This window comes from Columba livia, chromosome 4 (assembly GCF_036013475.1).
Source record: "Columba livia isolate bColLiv1 breed racing homer chromosome 4, bColLiv1.pat.W.v2, whole genome shotgun sequence".
In the NCBI taxonomy this organism is placed as follows: Eukaryota; Metazoa; Chordata; class Aves; order Columbiformes; family Columbidae; genus Columba; species Columba livia.
In genome coordinates this window covers 33,970,557-33,986,216 of record NC_088605.1, presented here as the reverse complement: position 1 = coordinate 33,986,216, position 15,660 = coordinate 33,970,557, and the positions used below count along the sequence as shown (strand labels likewise).

The following is a 15,660-nucleotide window of genomic DNA, read 5'->3' as shown; positions in this document are numbered from 1 at the left end:
GGAAGGCATCCAGGTGGGTTTTGAATGTCTCCAGAGAAGGAGACTCCACAACCTCTCTGGGCAGCCTGTTCCAGTGCTCTGTCACCCTCACTGTGAAGAAGTTTCTTCTCATATTTAAGTCCTTGTCCTATCATTGGTTGTCACTGAGAAGAGCCTGGCTCTTTCCTCGTGACAGTCACCCTTTACATATTTATAAACATTAATGAGGTCACCCATCAGTCTCCTCCAAGCTAAAGAGACACAGCTCCTCATAAAGGAGATGTTCCACTCCCTTAATCATCTTCATGGCTCTGTGCTGGACTCTCTCAAGCAGCTCCCTGTCTTTCTTGAACTGAGGGGCCCAGAACTGGACACAATATTTCAGGTGCAGTCCCATATACACCACATACACACATGGCTGGGGACACAGATCACAGACACACAGATCACTCACAATAACACAGATGGCATGATGGCTTCACCCCTCTCCCCTCTCTGGCTGAGTAGGATGAAGGTCCACAAGTGAGAATATATATGCACATGTGTACATGGTGGATCCTTCCAGCAACTGTGCTCGGACACCGAATCTGCCATTCACTCCATGCCTGGACCCCAGGGCTTAGCCTGTCCTGATACGGTCTCAAGAGGGTCCTGGACAAGGTGTTTGTTCCTTGATAGTTCTTAATTTGGATTCTTGCCTGCCCTTGTGCCGCTGGGCTCCTTGAGGTTCATGGAGATGGGCCTTTGATATCTCCTGGGATGGCCTGGGAGAAGGCTGTCAGGACAGGATATTATTTGGTCTTCCCTTCCTATCACTTTTTCTCTGAACAGATTTTTGGGTGTGCAGAAGAGCTTTTATCACACAACCTAAAACTGACTACACAGGCAAACCTGCTATTATTAGGTTCTTTGATGCTGCTAAATTACAAAAAATATTGATTAAAAAAGTAAATATTTTGCAGGATGCCTCAAACACTCAAGCCTACCTAATTTGTTTTAGTGATCTAAAAGTGGATTCACAATCTATTCAGGAACTCTGCAGAGACCCACAAATTTCAATTTTTGTCTCTCAGACAAAATGTAAGAGATTAGTCCATGTGATGATGCCCATAAATAATGTTAAGAAACAAAATATTCACAGTCTTCCAGAACTGCATACTTTTTCACTCTTGGCTGCTCTTTATGTACTTCATCTACTGCAAACAGCAAACTTGTGTAATAATTTTAAAATTAGATGTATTTACCAAGAATTATCTTCATGAAAATCAGCCAAAATATTTAAGGGTGGACACTAAGAATCTGTTTTAGCATATTTACTTGTATCTATTAATTATTCCTCAATGCGATTACCTCTCCCCCAACCTCAGCTATACAGGCACATACGTAATATGAACAATAAACATATTTATCTGGTGCTTTAATCTGATGTGAGTTTCATGGCTAGCTCAGGTTTTCTGTGGCTTAGTTTCTCAAAATGTCTCACCAAGTTAATATTATCAAATCTGTAAAGTAGTTGAAGACTTGATGAATACCCCTACATACGGATTAAAGCATTATTCTGTTGATGATTGCTTAGTCTAGGTTTAAAAAGTCACATGTTCTGTTAGACTACTATTTTAAAATTATGACAGTATTTGAATACCAAGAGGAACTACGGGTCAAAGTACCTTTGGTACTTCTGAAAACCTCCTCTATATCTTACACCTATTTATCTCCTTTTGAACACGTTTCATTGCCTTATGCTGTTGAATACTGCTTTCTAACATGTGGTACAGAATTAACATCAAATCTAAAAAATCCGTCCCATATATGGTAGAGTACTGAAACCAAAGCTCTTCAAAACATTTTCTCTGTAGACAAAAATATCTTCCACAGGGTTTGCTGAGACAGACTGCCAAGTCTGCAGCCACAGGGAACACTGGATTAGAGGAACTTACTCTAAGCTGCAGATTTATTTTTTCTCTTTAAAGCTGCATACAGACAAGCTTTGTTACTTCAGCAGTTACTGGCATCAAACTAGAGTGCTCATTTATCTGCATGAGTAATTAACGAAATGCATATTTTAAAAACCAAGTAATGGCAAATCAATAGTATTTGATAACCTCCAGTTGTGTCATGCAGAAATTCCTATTGTAAAACAGTGAAATACAAAAAAAAACAAAGAACTGCAGCACACATTTTATATTCAAAGAAGACATAGTGAAAATAAATCAGAACAAACAAACAAGCAAACCTCACAAAAAACTCCAACCAACTAGACCAGAACACCATGCAAATCAGTTTCCACTTCAGTCACTGTTACTCAGTAAAGTGATGCTTTACCAAAAGATAGGTGCAAGATGTTTACTTTTCACCCTACTCACTGGATTTATTTATTTATTTATTTTCAGTCAGAAAACAACCTACAACAATAGAACTAATAGGAAATACCCCATTTTTTGTTAGTACCTCCTTTTAGTGCAGCTGTTAACATGCACATTAGTATCAAGCATACACAGTACAACATAGAACAAAGTGATACTTCAGAGCTGCAGTAGCACAAACTGGCAATTTACTGCTCTATCCAGTAGAAGTAGAAAGTATAGAAGTATAGTAGAAAGTATAAAAGTATAAAAAAAGTATAAAATTATATTGATCATATGATCTTAACTCATATGATTGCAATGCACAATGTAATCATAGTCAAATGTTTGATGTTTAGCTGAGTTACTTCTGAAGTTACAGTCCTATGAAGCAAGCAGTATTTCAGTACAACCTTAATTATACAGACTGACATGTTTAGGAAAAATGTCTTGACTGAAAATGCAAAAGGATAGGACAAATTTCAGAGTACTCCCATAAATGAAAAATGTACAACCCTGGTTAATATCTGTAAAACAATGAAGAACAACGAAAACTTTTTGGGAAAAAAAAAACAACAACAACAACAACACAGACTCAGCTGAAGAATTTAATTTCTCCTGCTTATTATAGTTACTGATGTAGCAGTTTCAAGTGAGCCAATATATTTTAACTTTGTATTAAAAAAATCTGTCCTACCAAATTCCAGTCATTGTCTGAGACAATGGGAAGCCTGGAAGCCTGATTAATACAGTGGTCTAGATAACAGCAACCTGTACTACGGAAAAGCTAATCCGTTTGATTTAGAGCACGCTGCCAAAACACCTAAACTGTCTTCAATGGTAGTTCAGGTCCTCAGGTCCCACATAACACATTTGGTTTTTTTTCAGGTTGTCAAGTCAGTTGTCGCAGTGCAGCACTATATCAATGAGAAAACCAACTGGTTTGGAAAGAATAAATCTATCTGTCCTCCTGCCACAGTAAACCTGCAAACCAGACGGCTCATCTATGGAGTATAAAGAGTTGACTGCAAATAAAAACTTACACCTGACATGAGTGAGGCCAAGATTTCACCAGTCTGCTTTCGAGAGGCCTGTTCCCAATTCCAGCAAAACCAGCAGAACTCTATTGACTTCAGTGATTCAGAAGCAAACATTACTATGTTGTCAGAGATCACAAAGATAACTTCCTATAGTGTAGAGTACTTCATTTGGTCAATACATCTATCACAGCAACTTGAGAAAATACAGATCCTTATAAGTACAAAGCACTTCTCTGATTATGCAAGTGTAGCTAATAATACAGAGTAGTATTTATATGCCTGTTAATTTAATGGCAGTAAAGAATGAAAACAGAGTATTTTTAAAGCATGTGCATTTTCTTAGGAAAATGTGATGCTTTAATACCCCTCAGCTATACCTGTTATGTCTTCATATTACATATTTTTACACAAAATATACACATACAAAACTGATACTTAAGCACAGAAAACTAAACATGCATCTATATTTTACATATCCATATATATCCATACATATAAAAATATGTATGTAAATTTTATATATGGAATATAAATGTATACAAGCAGACATACCATTAAAATATCTTGTGTAATTTGAGTTCAGCACCAAGTAAAGTCCAATTTGTTCATGAAAATTTAAATAAATCTGGGACCTTCTCTGCTTACTACACAACACTTAAGAGTAAAGAAAAATCTCACAGAAGCAGCATACCTGTGTTCATTTTGACACTGGAGGATTTGCTATAAAAGTCTTCAGATTTCCTGCGGAAAATAAAACGATCTATTAATTTGCACAAGACAAGAATGTGTGGTACAAAATGGCAGCAGGACGCCTCAGAGGGGTGGAGAATTACTGTGATACAAATGACATTCCTATTTTAAAACAGCTTTAATTAAATTGGTACTGCTTGTCCTTCCAAAGTTGAAGATGAGCTGTCGCTTCCATTATAAGCTACTCTATTTTCAAGTGTTTAGTATCTCAAGTTGTAAACATTTGCCTTGAGATAAAAAAAAAAAAAACTAGTGATTGAGTGATTGACTTTTTGTCTTGAAACTATAAATTGCTCCTGCACAGGAATGGGGAAATATTTTTAAGGGCTGCTAATAAGCCTTTTTCACTCCTTTGTGCAAACTGAAAGATACAAAGAGTAGGTCTCTGAGTATTTTTTAAGTAGCCAAATTTACCAGGTCTTTTTCAATGGTTTACAAGCAGGAGATGTGGCTGTTTTCAGCCAGTGATTTAATGTTCCTCTACAGACAACACTGACACTCTTAACGTTTTTCACTGTATTGCTATGCACAATATCAGGATGTTTCTCTTGGCATCAACATGAATACCTTTCAAAACTCCCAATGGAATCAAGAGATAGGGAATCCAATCACAGTCTTCAATGTGCTTTTTAAAGGTAATAATTTGCACCAAAATAATGTAAAATGCACACATATGTTGAATCACTTTATTTAGATATCTGACTCTATACAGCACTTACAAACAAATAGTAAAACCCCACAAAGCAAATCTGCAACTGTAGAAAAAGCAGGACATTCTACATTAACAGGTGACTGTAACCTACTGATGGTATGCCACAGGACAAACTAGACAGCATTTTCCATCTACTGCCAGTTTATGTCACAGCTTTAGCTTAGGATCAGGAGCTTTAATACCTCTTTTAGAAATAAAAAGATCAGAGCAGAAAAGGTTTCCAATGGCATTCTGCATACTGGCTAATATCAGCTGTACCTTTACATCAAAAGAAGTGTGACCAGCAGGTTGAGGGAGGTGATTCTCCCTACCTACTTCATTCTCATGAGATATGGAACTGTTGGAGCAAGTCTAGAGGAGGGCCACAAAGATGATCAGAAGGCTGGAGCACCTGTCCTATGAGGACAGGCTGAGAAAGTTGGGGGTGTTCAGCCTGGAGAAGAGAAGGCTCTGGGGAGCCTTATTGCAGCCTTCCAGTACCTCAAGGAGACCTACCAGGAAGCTGGAGAGGGACTTTTTACAAGGGCGTGTAGTGACAGGACAGGGGGTAATGACTTTAAATGGAAAGAAGGTAGATTTAGATTAATTATAAGGAAGATTTTTGTTTTTTACGTCGAGGGTGGTGAGGCACTGGAACAGGTTGTGGATGCCCAGAGAAGCTGTGGATGCCCCATCCCTGGCAGTGTTCAAGGCCAGGCTGGATGGGGCTTTGAGCAACCTGGTCTAGTGGAAGGTGTTCCTGCCCATGGCAGGGGGTTAGAACTACATGATTTTTAAGGTTCCTTCCAACCCAAACCATTCTACGATTCTATGACATATGCTTCTCACTATAACTTACTGAGTGGGCAGACACACTGGAGGCTAAAATACTGAGGGGTAAAAAAAAGTCATTCTCCCTCTGCACTGTTCCCATGTTAAGTTCAGGATAAAACAAAGAGGAAATAAGAATTTTTTATGCAATACAGCTTCAAAAAATAAATTGAAAATACAAACTGCCCAACTATGTTGGAGCAAATTGGAAAGTATGCACGGAGGACCCTTTTTATAATGGGAGACTCAAGGTGCCAATTAATAGAAGTAAACAAAATGGCAGAACACAATTCCAGTTCAACAGGAACCCTGAATTAACTGTACCTCTGAGGTAATGTGTATTGCTGCATTCTCTTGTATTAATGATGCCAGATTCTCCACTGGTTGAAAAAACTTACTGTTTTTCAGAAACTCTCTGAACTCTGCTGCTATTATTCAGTCAGTTTTCTGACAAAAAAGATGCACATTAAACTTTTTGAGAATTATGGAAATAGATACATGGCAGCGAATAAAGTTTTATCACATTATTTTTATGCTGCAGCTATCAGCAAACTACCTCTAAGAATTTCTAAAAGATCTTTAAAAAATAAAGGCAAATTTTATTTTGTTCATTTTTGATGAATTGTTTTTGACTAAAATTTTGGATTTCTGTAACAGCTACAGAATATTCTTAAAGCCTCACATTCCTACAGTGTTTTCAGGCTGCTAGAGGAGACACCATTTTCAAGCCTTCTTTTAGCTTGGAACTGGATCACTGATGGTACGACATGCAAGCTACGAAATGCAACACGGTATTTATTTTCAGACCCAACAAGTACAGAACTCTTGGAACACTGCAGAGCCAAAATGATTTCTAGCAGGTGGCTTTGATATATTTACATAAAGTATGCTTAACTCTTACTCAAGTTTTAACAGACAACACTCAATTTTAGCACTACAGCTTTGTCCTCCTGAGAGTTTTTCTACCTGAACAGCTTAGGGTTGCACTGCTGACATTCAGTGAGGGATTGCATACACATGACTAATGCTTTCACATTAATCTCATTTTGCTGAAGAACAAATTAGTCTTGCATACCTGAAAAATAGGCATGTAAATAAGGCAACATAAATTGCACTCATGCAAACAGTAGGCCTTGCATTTAATACCCGAATTATTTGGAATTCTCTGCTTCTGACGAGCTAAAGTAGCATTCAAATACTTAATGATACTGGCAGTAGGATACAAGCAAATGCACTGCTTCCAGACATATGGCTACTAAGTTCATTTTAGTCAGCATTGTTTCAAGCAGTCTTTAAGATCCTTACTTCAAGAAAGTGGGGGGAAGAGAGGTGAACAAAGCGTTTTGTTTTGTACTTCCATTCCTAGTTCACTGTCTCCTGAAAACTGTTCTTTGTGAGTGAGTTTTTAAGTAGCTCTAATACAGACTCTGACAGAGGCAAGATGAATATTCTACTGAAGGCATCAGATACTCTTCATTTCCAAAAACAGTGCCCAATGATCAGCTAAAGTACTCAGCTCTTAGAAAGCTGTGATGGAAGGAATGCCTGTGATTACTGTGCACATGAGAAGCGCTATTGGAAGACAAATTTGCAAAATCAGAGGCTGCTGCTCAGTCACCCAGGTCAGGTAGGTTTTCTACTAAGCTCACACCTGATTTTAGATGCTGAGGTAAGAGAACACCAAGTTTCACCACAGTAGCATGTCTAACTTTTTGCAGAGGAAGATCCAGGATTAATCTTCATGGTGTTCTTCTACAGTTGGCTTCATCTGGCAGAGGTAGCATGATAGGAAATGAATTACTGTGTTAGTGCACAAAAAACGTGTCTGTCAGGTTGAATACAGCTGCAGTTATCGTTGCTACAGTTCCACTAAATACGCAATATATATTGCTGTGTTATTTCTTAATAACTCCCTATATTTCTTGATAACACTACAAAGATTACCTCAGCTCAGCAACACTTTGCATTGAGGGGGGATGCTGAAGAGACTTGTGGGAATCTCATTTACACCTGCTCTATTTTATCCAAGAGACCTTGATAGCTAGTTGTGATCACTGCTTCTGTTCCTGGTAAGTTCTGAAGTGTGGGGTGCCGCAGGGAGCCATTCTGTCACCCCTTCTGTTCCACATCTATATGGAGCTATAAAAAGGGTTAGTGAGAAGTCAAGAAAGGCTTCCCCGCCCTCAGTTTATCCATGAATACAAGACACGTATCTCTACTGTTAGAGGTTTAATTACGTTATTGATCAGATGTTAGAGCACTTACAGCCATGAGGTAGGAGCTCTAACATACAATCAAACATCAGCTAAATAAATGTGAGCAAGCGCTTTGTGAATCAAAGCCTAAATGAGTAGTAACACGCGATTACCTGCTTGCACCTCATTCAAATGTTTAAGTTCATAATTATTAATAACTATAATCCATAATTACCTAAGAATTTAGAATATACTTTCCAAGGAAAATTCTGGAAAGAACTGGAAGGTAAAAAAGGAAAGGAGATTTCTTTCCTTTCTTATTGTTACAGCTATACTACTAACTTAATGTATTGCAAATTCCTAAATGCCTCATAGGAGTACCAGATCAAATGCATCCAAGCTCATGGATAATTTTTGGGGTCTTTCTGCCTCCTGCTTTGTAGCCACAGAGTCTAGATCCTTTTGAAATCCCAGGCTTGCTAGTTGCACAACTAACTGGAGGCAAACTCCAGAATCTAATCGCCTGCTTGCTTAGACAAAGCGGTAAGTTACCTGGTTTGGTATGTTTTGAATCTGATCATACAGATTCTATTGCTGTTTCAAAACAAGCTGGCATTTTCCACATTGATTGTCTGAAAATATTTTCGCCTATACTACTTAATATAGAGTATGAAAGAAGCTCAAAGAGACAACAGTTATTATTACAACCCCTATTCCCCACCAACAGCATCCCCTACAATTATGTTACAGGCACTCTTGGTGCTGAGTACTATAAGGTAAATTGTGAGTTTGATTGACTTGAACCAACTAAATGATTTCCCCAAAGGTATTCAAGGATAACTTTATAAGATGACACAGATCAACCAGACAGTGTTAATGGACTAATGACTTTTAAAAATCTTGTAAGTTACCTGTTATTTACTCCTTACCATTTCACGAAGGATATTATAAAAAGCAGGTTTAAAATGTGCTTTTCTGATACAGTATTTATATTGATTTTAAAGCTAATTCTAGTATGTGCTCTTTATAGTTGCCATTCTTTGTAATGAATTCTACCCCAAGGATCTTCAGTAGGAGGCTTACAATACAGAGTGCAGATGGATCAACAGCAGGATAGGTGTGTGTATGATCTGTCTAGAAAATGATAGATGGTCTTGCAATGCCCAGATATCTGGAGAGGACAGGAGCTTTCCAGATTTGCGTGAGAAAGAGTGTCAGATTTGCTTTAATGTTATTTGCCAGTTTCACAGTTTGAGCTAGAGACAATATTATACTTGGGAAAATATCTGCAAAATTAAGGAGTCAAAATCGGTTGGTGATTCTACTCTAAGGATTGCTTAGTCAGTTTAAACATGGTAGGTGACCTACAAACACATATTTATTACCAGGCAGGATTCTATATCCTACTTTGCATGTGGCAATAAATTCTTTTAACTTAAATCATGAAGACACTGCAGAGCATTCCTGCTCTCATCTCTGCAACAGGCCAAATCATACATTCAGTGAAGGAGGGGAAAAAAGTATGAAACATTAGTTCTGGAAAACAGGGAAGCTGACTGTGTTTTTTATCTCAGATTTTAAAAGAAATTGTTTCAGATGTTTAGCTGTAGCAGGATGACTATGGCAATGAGAATGCAATGAGAGCCTGACAGAACACAAAATGTTTGGATTGTGGCAACAGCGACTCGTATGAAGAAGCAACTGTCCCAAAGCTTCCTTAGGAGCAGAGGTCTCTCCTGTCAAGCCCCTAAGCCAAAAGAAGGCATATATGCAAATGTATTGTTCATATACATATAAAAAAATAAATGATAGAGCAGAGGTAGACAGTGCTTATAATAAAAAATTGAGAAAGTACTGAAGAAGGTTCCACCATGTTTCAATTTCATTAATATGCAACAAGAAGACAACAAAATGGCAGGGAGCTTGTACTAAGACCCAACTCAGGCATATGCTGAGCATACGCTTAAGCATATGCATTATGTAGACCCCACAGACCTATTTCTATGCTTCATTTTAAAACACAGGGGTAAATATTGTCTGCCTCAGATTACATTCACTCACCTTATAAGGAGCTGAATACTCCAGTCCTAATTAAAAGTTCAGATAGACAATCAAAGAACAAAAGACAGGCAGACAACTGCCATCATAGTTTCTGTAATTTTAACTTTTAAATTTTGCTTACAGGATAGTGAAGACATCCTTATGTTAAGTGCATTGTCATGCTAAACGTGTTACTTATGCACATCATCTGCAAATGTACTGACTGGGTCCTTAAACAATTGGGATGTCTGAATAATTTGTATATAGCCATAAACTTCTACCAGGATGCAATAGTGGGTTGCATCGCAGTCAGCAGCAGTTAGTGTGTGATCAGAGAAAACTGTACACGCAAAAGCTCTGTTTACTGGATCATCTGGGGAGATGCAAAATACTAGGAGACATGTCCGGGCTGCAAAGAGCTTGCATTGGTTAAACTGACCAGGAAAAGCTGAGGCGATGTGTGCTTGTAGAGATTCTTTCAGAGACAGGAGGGGGATGGGTAGTTACTCTGCTACAACTGTCAAGAAATTTTGGTCGCGAGTGATATTCTAGTAGGAAACAGGTAATTTCTGAGCAGCGTGGAAAGGCAGCAGAACAGACATAGAAGTTGGATTTATGATTTTTGCTGTGTTTGCCAAGTTGCAATTAGGAATACAGTAATACTGTAGGCAGCTGGAATAGCTTGAACTAACAAACTAACATCTAAGTCTATTTCCCCTAGCAAATTCAAGGCACTGGAAAGATTCTGTCTTGAAAATCACAAGCAGTTCTGGTTCCCATGAACGAGAGTTCAGAGAACATCAGGTACAGGAGAACCCATCAGAGAAATCTATGGCTGATCATTCTCGATAAACACAGCAAGGAACTGGACAGAACTGGAAGAAGGAACAAAGTTGGCACAAGAACTACTAATCATTTATTTTTTCTTAAATTTAAGTTGAAAATCATAAGGTAGTTTCTATTCATGACAGTCATTACGGTGTGGAGCACTTTTATCAGTACTGTGGTCAAACTTAAGAGCCCGAACTTGACAAGTGTATGTGAAAAATGTGGCTGTTTGAAAGCAAGGGAATAGATTTGATGACATAGGAACTTCTTTCCGGACCTTGGATGCTTTTCCTAATATTTTTTCTGAGAATGCTATGAATACAAAATTAAGAGAAGCTAGAATTATACTTTCCTGTCCCTCTGTTTCTTCATGAAACTGAGAAAATTAACTAAATATCTGATGAGAAAAGCAAAGACTACATGTTTCTAAACTGAAGGTTCCTTAAAGCAATCTTTATCTGATACAACATCTGAAGAAAAAGTTCAAACACTTATATTTAAATTGATATCAACTTAAAAGCAAGTCTTTCGCTTTAGAGAAAAAACTTAAAGCTTAAAATTTCTCCTGTTGTAGCATGACTTCTACTAGATATGTATACTTTCGACTAGCTGTGTACTGAAAACCCAACTAGTAAAACGTCTGCACTTAGTTCTAAGTAGGTACTTGCTGTCGTCTCAAAATATATCTCAGACACTCCAATATCAGAACGTTTTCCTAAAATGTAACTGCAAGTCTAACAGGATAACAAGAAAGATGTTCAGACTGACAACATTCTGTACATTTTACTGGTTATTTTTACAGCTGCAGAAGGAAGGAGGAGGACAAACAGCTGCTTTGATACTTGGCATCTCCTTAAAGCTCTACCACTAGAGGAAATATTATTAATAATTCCGGTCATGCTTGTGGTGTTTGTGATTTTTTTAATTATTATTTTCATTGCTTAAATATAAAGAAAAAGAGAAAAGTCTCATTAACTTCTGACTGCAATTCACATTTCTTACCCTTTACCCCAGGCATCTACTACTGCTTTTAATAAGATAAAATTGTAAATTTCTAGCCTTTAATGGTCATTTTGTTCCCTGCTTTTGGCTTCCCCTGCTGTTGTTTTACAGGAATTGTGTTTGTTCAAATTAACTCATTCTGTAGGCTGGAAATGATTTAAAATTCCTGTATGAGACCATGTCACTGAAATAGACACGCAGTAGATTAATGCCTACAAACACAATCACAAAAACCCTCAAGGCGGAGTGCTTAAACTGCATGACACATCTTCTCAGTCCTCCTGAAAGTTCCCTTATCAGGTAAACACAGGTGCACAAATGAGGGTTAAATTTAGGTTTGTTAGCCTTCAGTAACTACCAAAGACAATAGGAAAATAAGGGAGTTTTAGTTTCATCACTCATTCCCAGGACTTTGCAAACTACTGGTCACTTGAATACTTCAAGTATTATCAAATTTTCCATGTTCATACAATATGACAAACAATGTGTTCCTGCTTCTTTCTACTGGGTGTGTAATACGTACCAATTTGAGACTAACCTATGTAAATCTCCACCTAAATAGAACTACTTTCAATCTTTTTCTGGGTGGTGGTGGTTTTGTTTTGGTTTTTAATGAGTCAATACCACTCCCAATCAAATCAGTGGGAACAGTGTTCATTCATGAAAGAAAAATCCTTTTCTGTTTCCTTCCATTGGTTTTGTCTCAAATATAAAAATACGCTTCCCTTAACCACAGCTAAGGAATGCTACATCTAGCTAACAGAGTCACACCATGTGTGGGATGACATAAGGCTCCTTAATACATTGTTAGTAAGTATGCTGAAGCAGCAGGATTTGGTTTTGAACTTTTTGTAATATGATCATAAAGACAAAAAGAATACCAATAACTTAGAAGATAATCTAAGAAGATATTCACTGGGATATTTTAATCCCTGTTTTCTAAGGTAAAAGTTGGATAGGATCACATAGGGAAACTTTTAGTACCCCTATTATGTAATTAAAACTTTCAGCCAATTTTACTCAGTTTGACAGAAATGCAGAGGTGTCAGTAACACTGAAGGCTTACAAGGTCTATGAGGAATTACCTTTGAGAACACAGACCATACCACGGCCAAATGGGCAATATACCCTAGCATTATAAGACATAAGGCAATTCATACAGGAAGAGTTTAGGAGCTATATGTGGATAAATACACATACTTTATGATTCCAGCTACAATACTTCCCCCTCCCTCAAAATTTAATTTGTTGTATTAGACATCACATAATCAACAAAAATAACAAAAAAATTTCTGCTGTCTAAAAGTGCAATTTTAATTCCAAAAGTAGACCACTCTAGCATTCTGGGTTCTGATTGTGAAGTATGAGTCACTGAGATAACCTGGAAAACTTGAGGATCTGGAAAAAAATCAGGCTTTGAAAGGGAAATAGAATCTGCCTGTACAGCAGGAGAGACTGTCAGGCCCTTGACTGATGGGTATTGAATCCTGTTGCTGAAAACCACTCATGGGAAAAGGTCCCATCTTCTCAGAACTGTCCAATGATCCACAAAGTAAAAAGATCAGGAAAACAAAGGATATTTATGATCCCATTTGCTCTAAGTTAAGCTCTGTTTGGGGAGGTGGTTGCATTAAATGGGTCCACTATTAAGCCTATTATACTTATAGCCATTCTCATGAGTTCACAGGCCAAAAAAAAATCTACTTATATACCTAAAAGAAACAGAATTGGACTTGTTTATTTTTATGAATTCTAACAATTTCCCTGTAATTTTAACTTTTCAGTGACATTTAAAGGACAGGACTGAGCAGTTTTACATGCTCTGAGGCTTCTTTAGGCCTGGTACCATATGGTATACCAGATTATCCCTTGTAATAGGGCATTAACATGTGGTTTCTACACCTGGCTCTGCCACTGATTTTCAACAGATCTTTTCACCTTTGTGAGTTTAGCCTTCTCTTATCCTCCTTTGTCACTTTTGGAGGGGGGCTATCTCCACTCAATTGTTTCTGCAGGACGGGATCCCAGTCTCTGCAAGCACATAGCCCTTCCCCAGTAGCTGGAGGCTGCTTGGTACTAATACCAATAAACATTGATTCCCTGTATTTCAGATGCTGCCTTCATCTGCTACTTTTTCATTTTAGATTGTAAATTATTGGGAAATCTGACTAATTTAGGTGTGTCTCTGTATGTCTTACAGAGTAATGGGATGCTGGTCCTTATGTACTGTGACAGCATATATAATAGAGTACAGAAAAAATTACTATAGCAAAAATGTTAAGCTAGGAGATTTTAAAAGGTCAGCTAACCCAAGAGAGATTGTTTAACCAGAGAACATGAGTTACAGATATTTGCAATTGCGGTCAAGAAAATAGCAAAGAAAAATGGTAAATTATAGACAGATTTTTAAAAAAGTGTTGATCAAATACGAAGGAAATGCCTAAAGTTTCATTAACTATACCTGCTCACTCTTTTGATCACAGGATAAATAGCAGCTTCCAAGAGCTACCAGCTGCTAAGAGAAGACATTAACAAGTTGATAATAAAATCACTGCAAAATTCTACAACCATGAAACTATGCCAATGTTATTGAAATAAAAATGTTATATACAATTTTAAAAATGTTTCCCAAGATCATTACTACTACAATTCTTTAGATAAGAGTTCATCTAGCCATTATCTATATCATACATAGTTTCTACTACAGAAATTGTTATCCATATAACCGTTACATATCAGAATTTATAAAGATTGTATTTTCTGCCTGCAAGTAGCATTCATTTCTGTAAGAGACAAATTTACAATTACCAGATTTAACTTTAGTAATCAGAGGATTGATTTTCCCACTCTCAGTTTTCTCCAGGAATTACAGATAATATATTCTTATTGATGGGGTAAAATACTAAACCATTTGGCTAAATATGGTAATCACTAATCATGCTATTTCATTACATCTTGCTCAGTTTAAGCTTTTATATGCACCAATCTGAACAATATCTGATTTTCCAGTGTTGGGATAAAGCATTACCATGTGACTCCCACTCTTGTTATTCTTACCGCTCTTAAATGAGAAAGAAATCACTCAATTCATTGATTCAGCGTCCCAGAGAGTGAAGGTCAGAGACAAGACCATGCTTTATCAACACAAGATAAACTCTTCTCTGTTCTGACTGAGAACAATAGGTTGAATAATAAATAATTCTATGAGCCATGTCATATATTCATAATAACCTCAAGAACATATACATGGAATTCTCATTCAGCTCAAAGAAGACATAATCACACTGACCACACAGATTCTTCAAAATTGAAAGACCTGTCTCTCAGGAATACTTCTAGGTCTTTTTTTGAACCTAGCATAACCCTCAGTATTTCCTAGTGAAAAAAGAGCTCAGGGAAAGCACATGTAGAAAACACCAGTACATGTACATATTCACATGCTGGTATCTTTCACCTGTAATCTACATATATATGTAATTTTTAATAAACTACAATTAAAGAATTTAAATGATGTCACATAAAACTTTTGATTGCTAAAAGCAAATTACAAAAACCACAAACCCAGAAAAAAATTGCCTGTATACAGAAAGAACAATGTTCTTCCTGTACGGACCTACACCATGTTTGACCGTTATCCAGCATGCAGCCTTGAAACTCATTTATAACTGTGAGTTCTCCTCAAGGTTTGCTTTAAACATTGATCACTGTAACAGCTATGCATGTCAAGCAAATTAACTTCTGTCAGAAAACCACTGTATCCTCACTGAAGTGACAAACAGACTGAAGATTTCAGTAACTTTGCATAACTGAACTGAAGATACTTTGGGTCCAACTGGCCAGAATACTTTGAATGTTAATAGTGCTAATCGAACTCTCATTGCAAGTATGTGCCGGGCACTTTCACAGATCAGAGGCTTGTGCCAGGCGTTCAGCCAACACAGAACAAAGTTAGGCATCCCCTG

The 15,660-nt window shown here is 37.3% G+C and overlaps 1 protein-coding gene across 50 annotated transcripts in view; it reads right to left on the bottom strand.

Annotated features, from left to right (window-relative positions):
- SORBS2 (sorbin and SH3 domain containing 2) overlaps positions 1–15,660 on the bottom strand; it is a 224,502-nt gene that overhangs the window by 75,885 nt on the left and 132,957 nt on the right. For 40 of the 50 annotated variants that reach the window (XM_065061133.1, XM_065061134.1, XM_065061131.1 and 37 more), the window contains one exon: positions 4,053–4,102. The exons of the other annotated variants lie outside the window; for them this stretch is intronic. In XM_065061133.1, coding sequence (XP_064917205.1) covers positions 4,053–4,062 — 10 coding nt within the window. In that variant the 5' untranslated portion in view covers positions 4,063–4,102. The remainder of the gene's footprint in view (positions 1–4,052; positions 4,103–15,660) is intronic. 50 annotated transcript variants of the gene reach the window in all.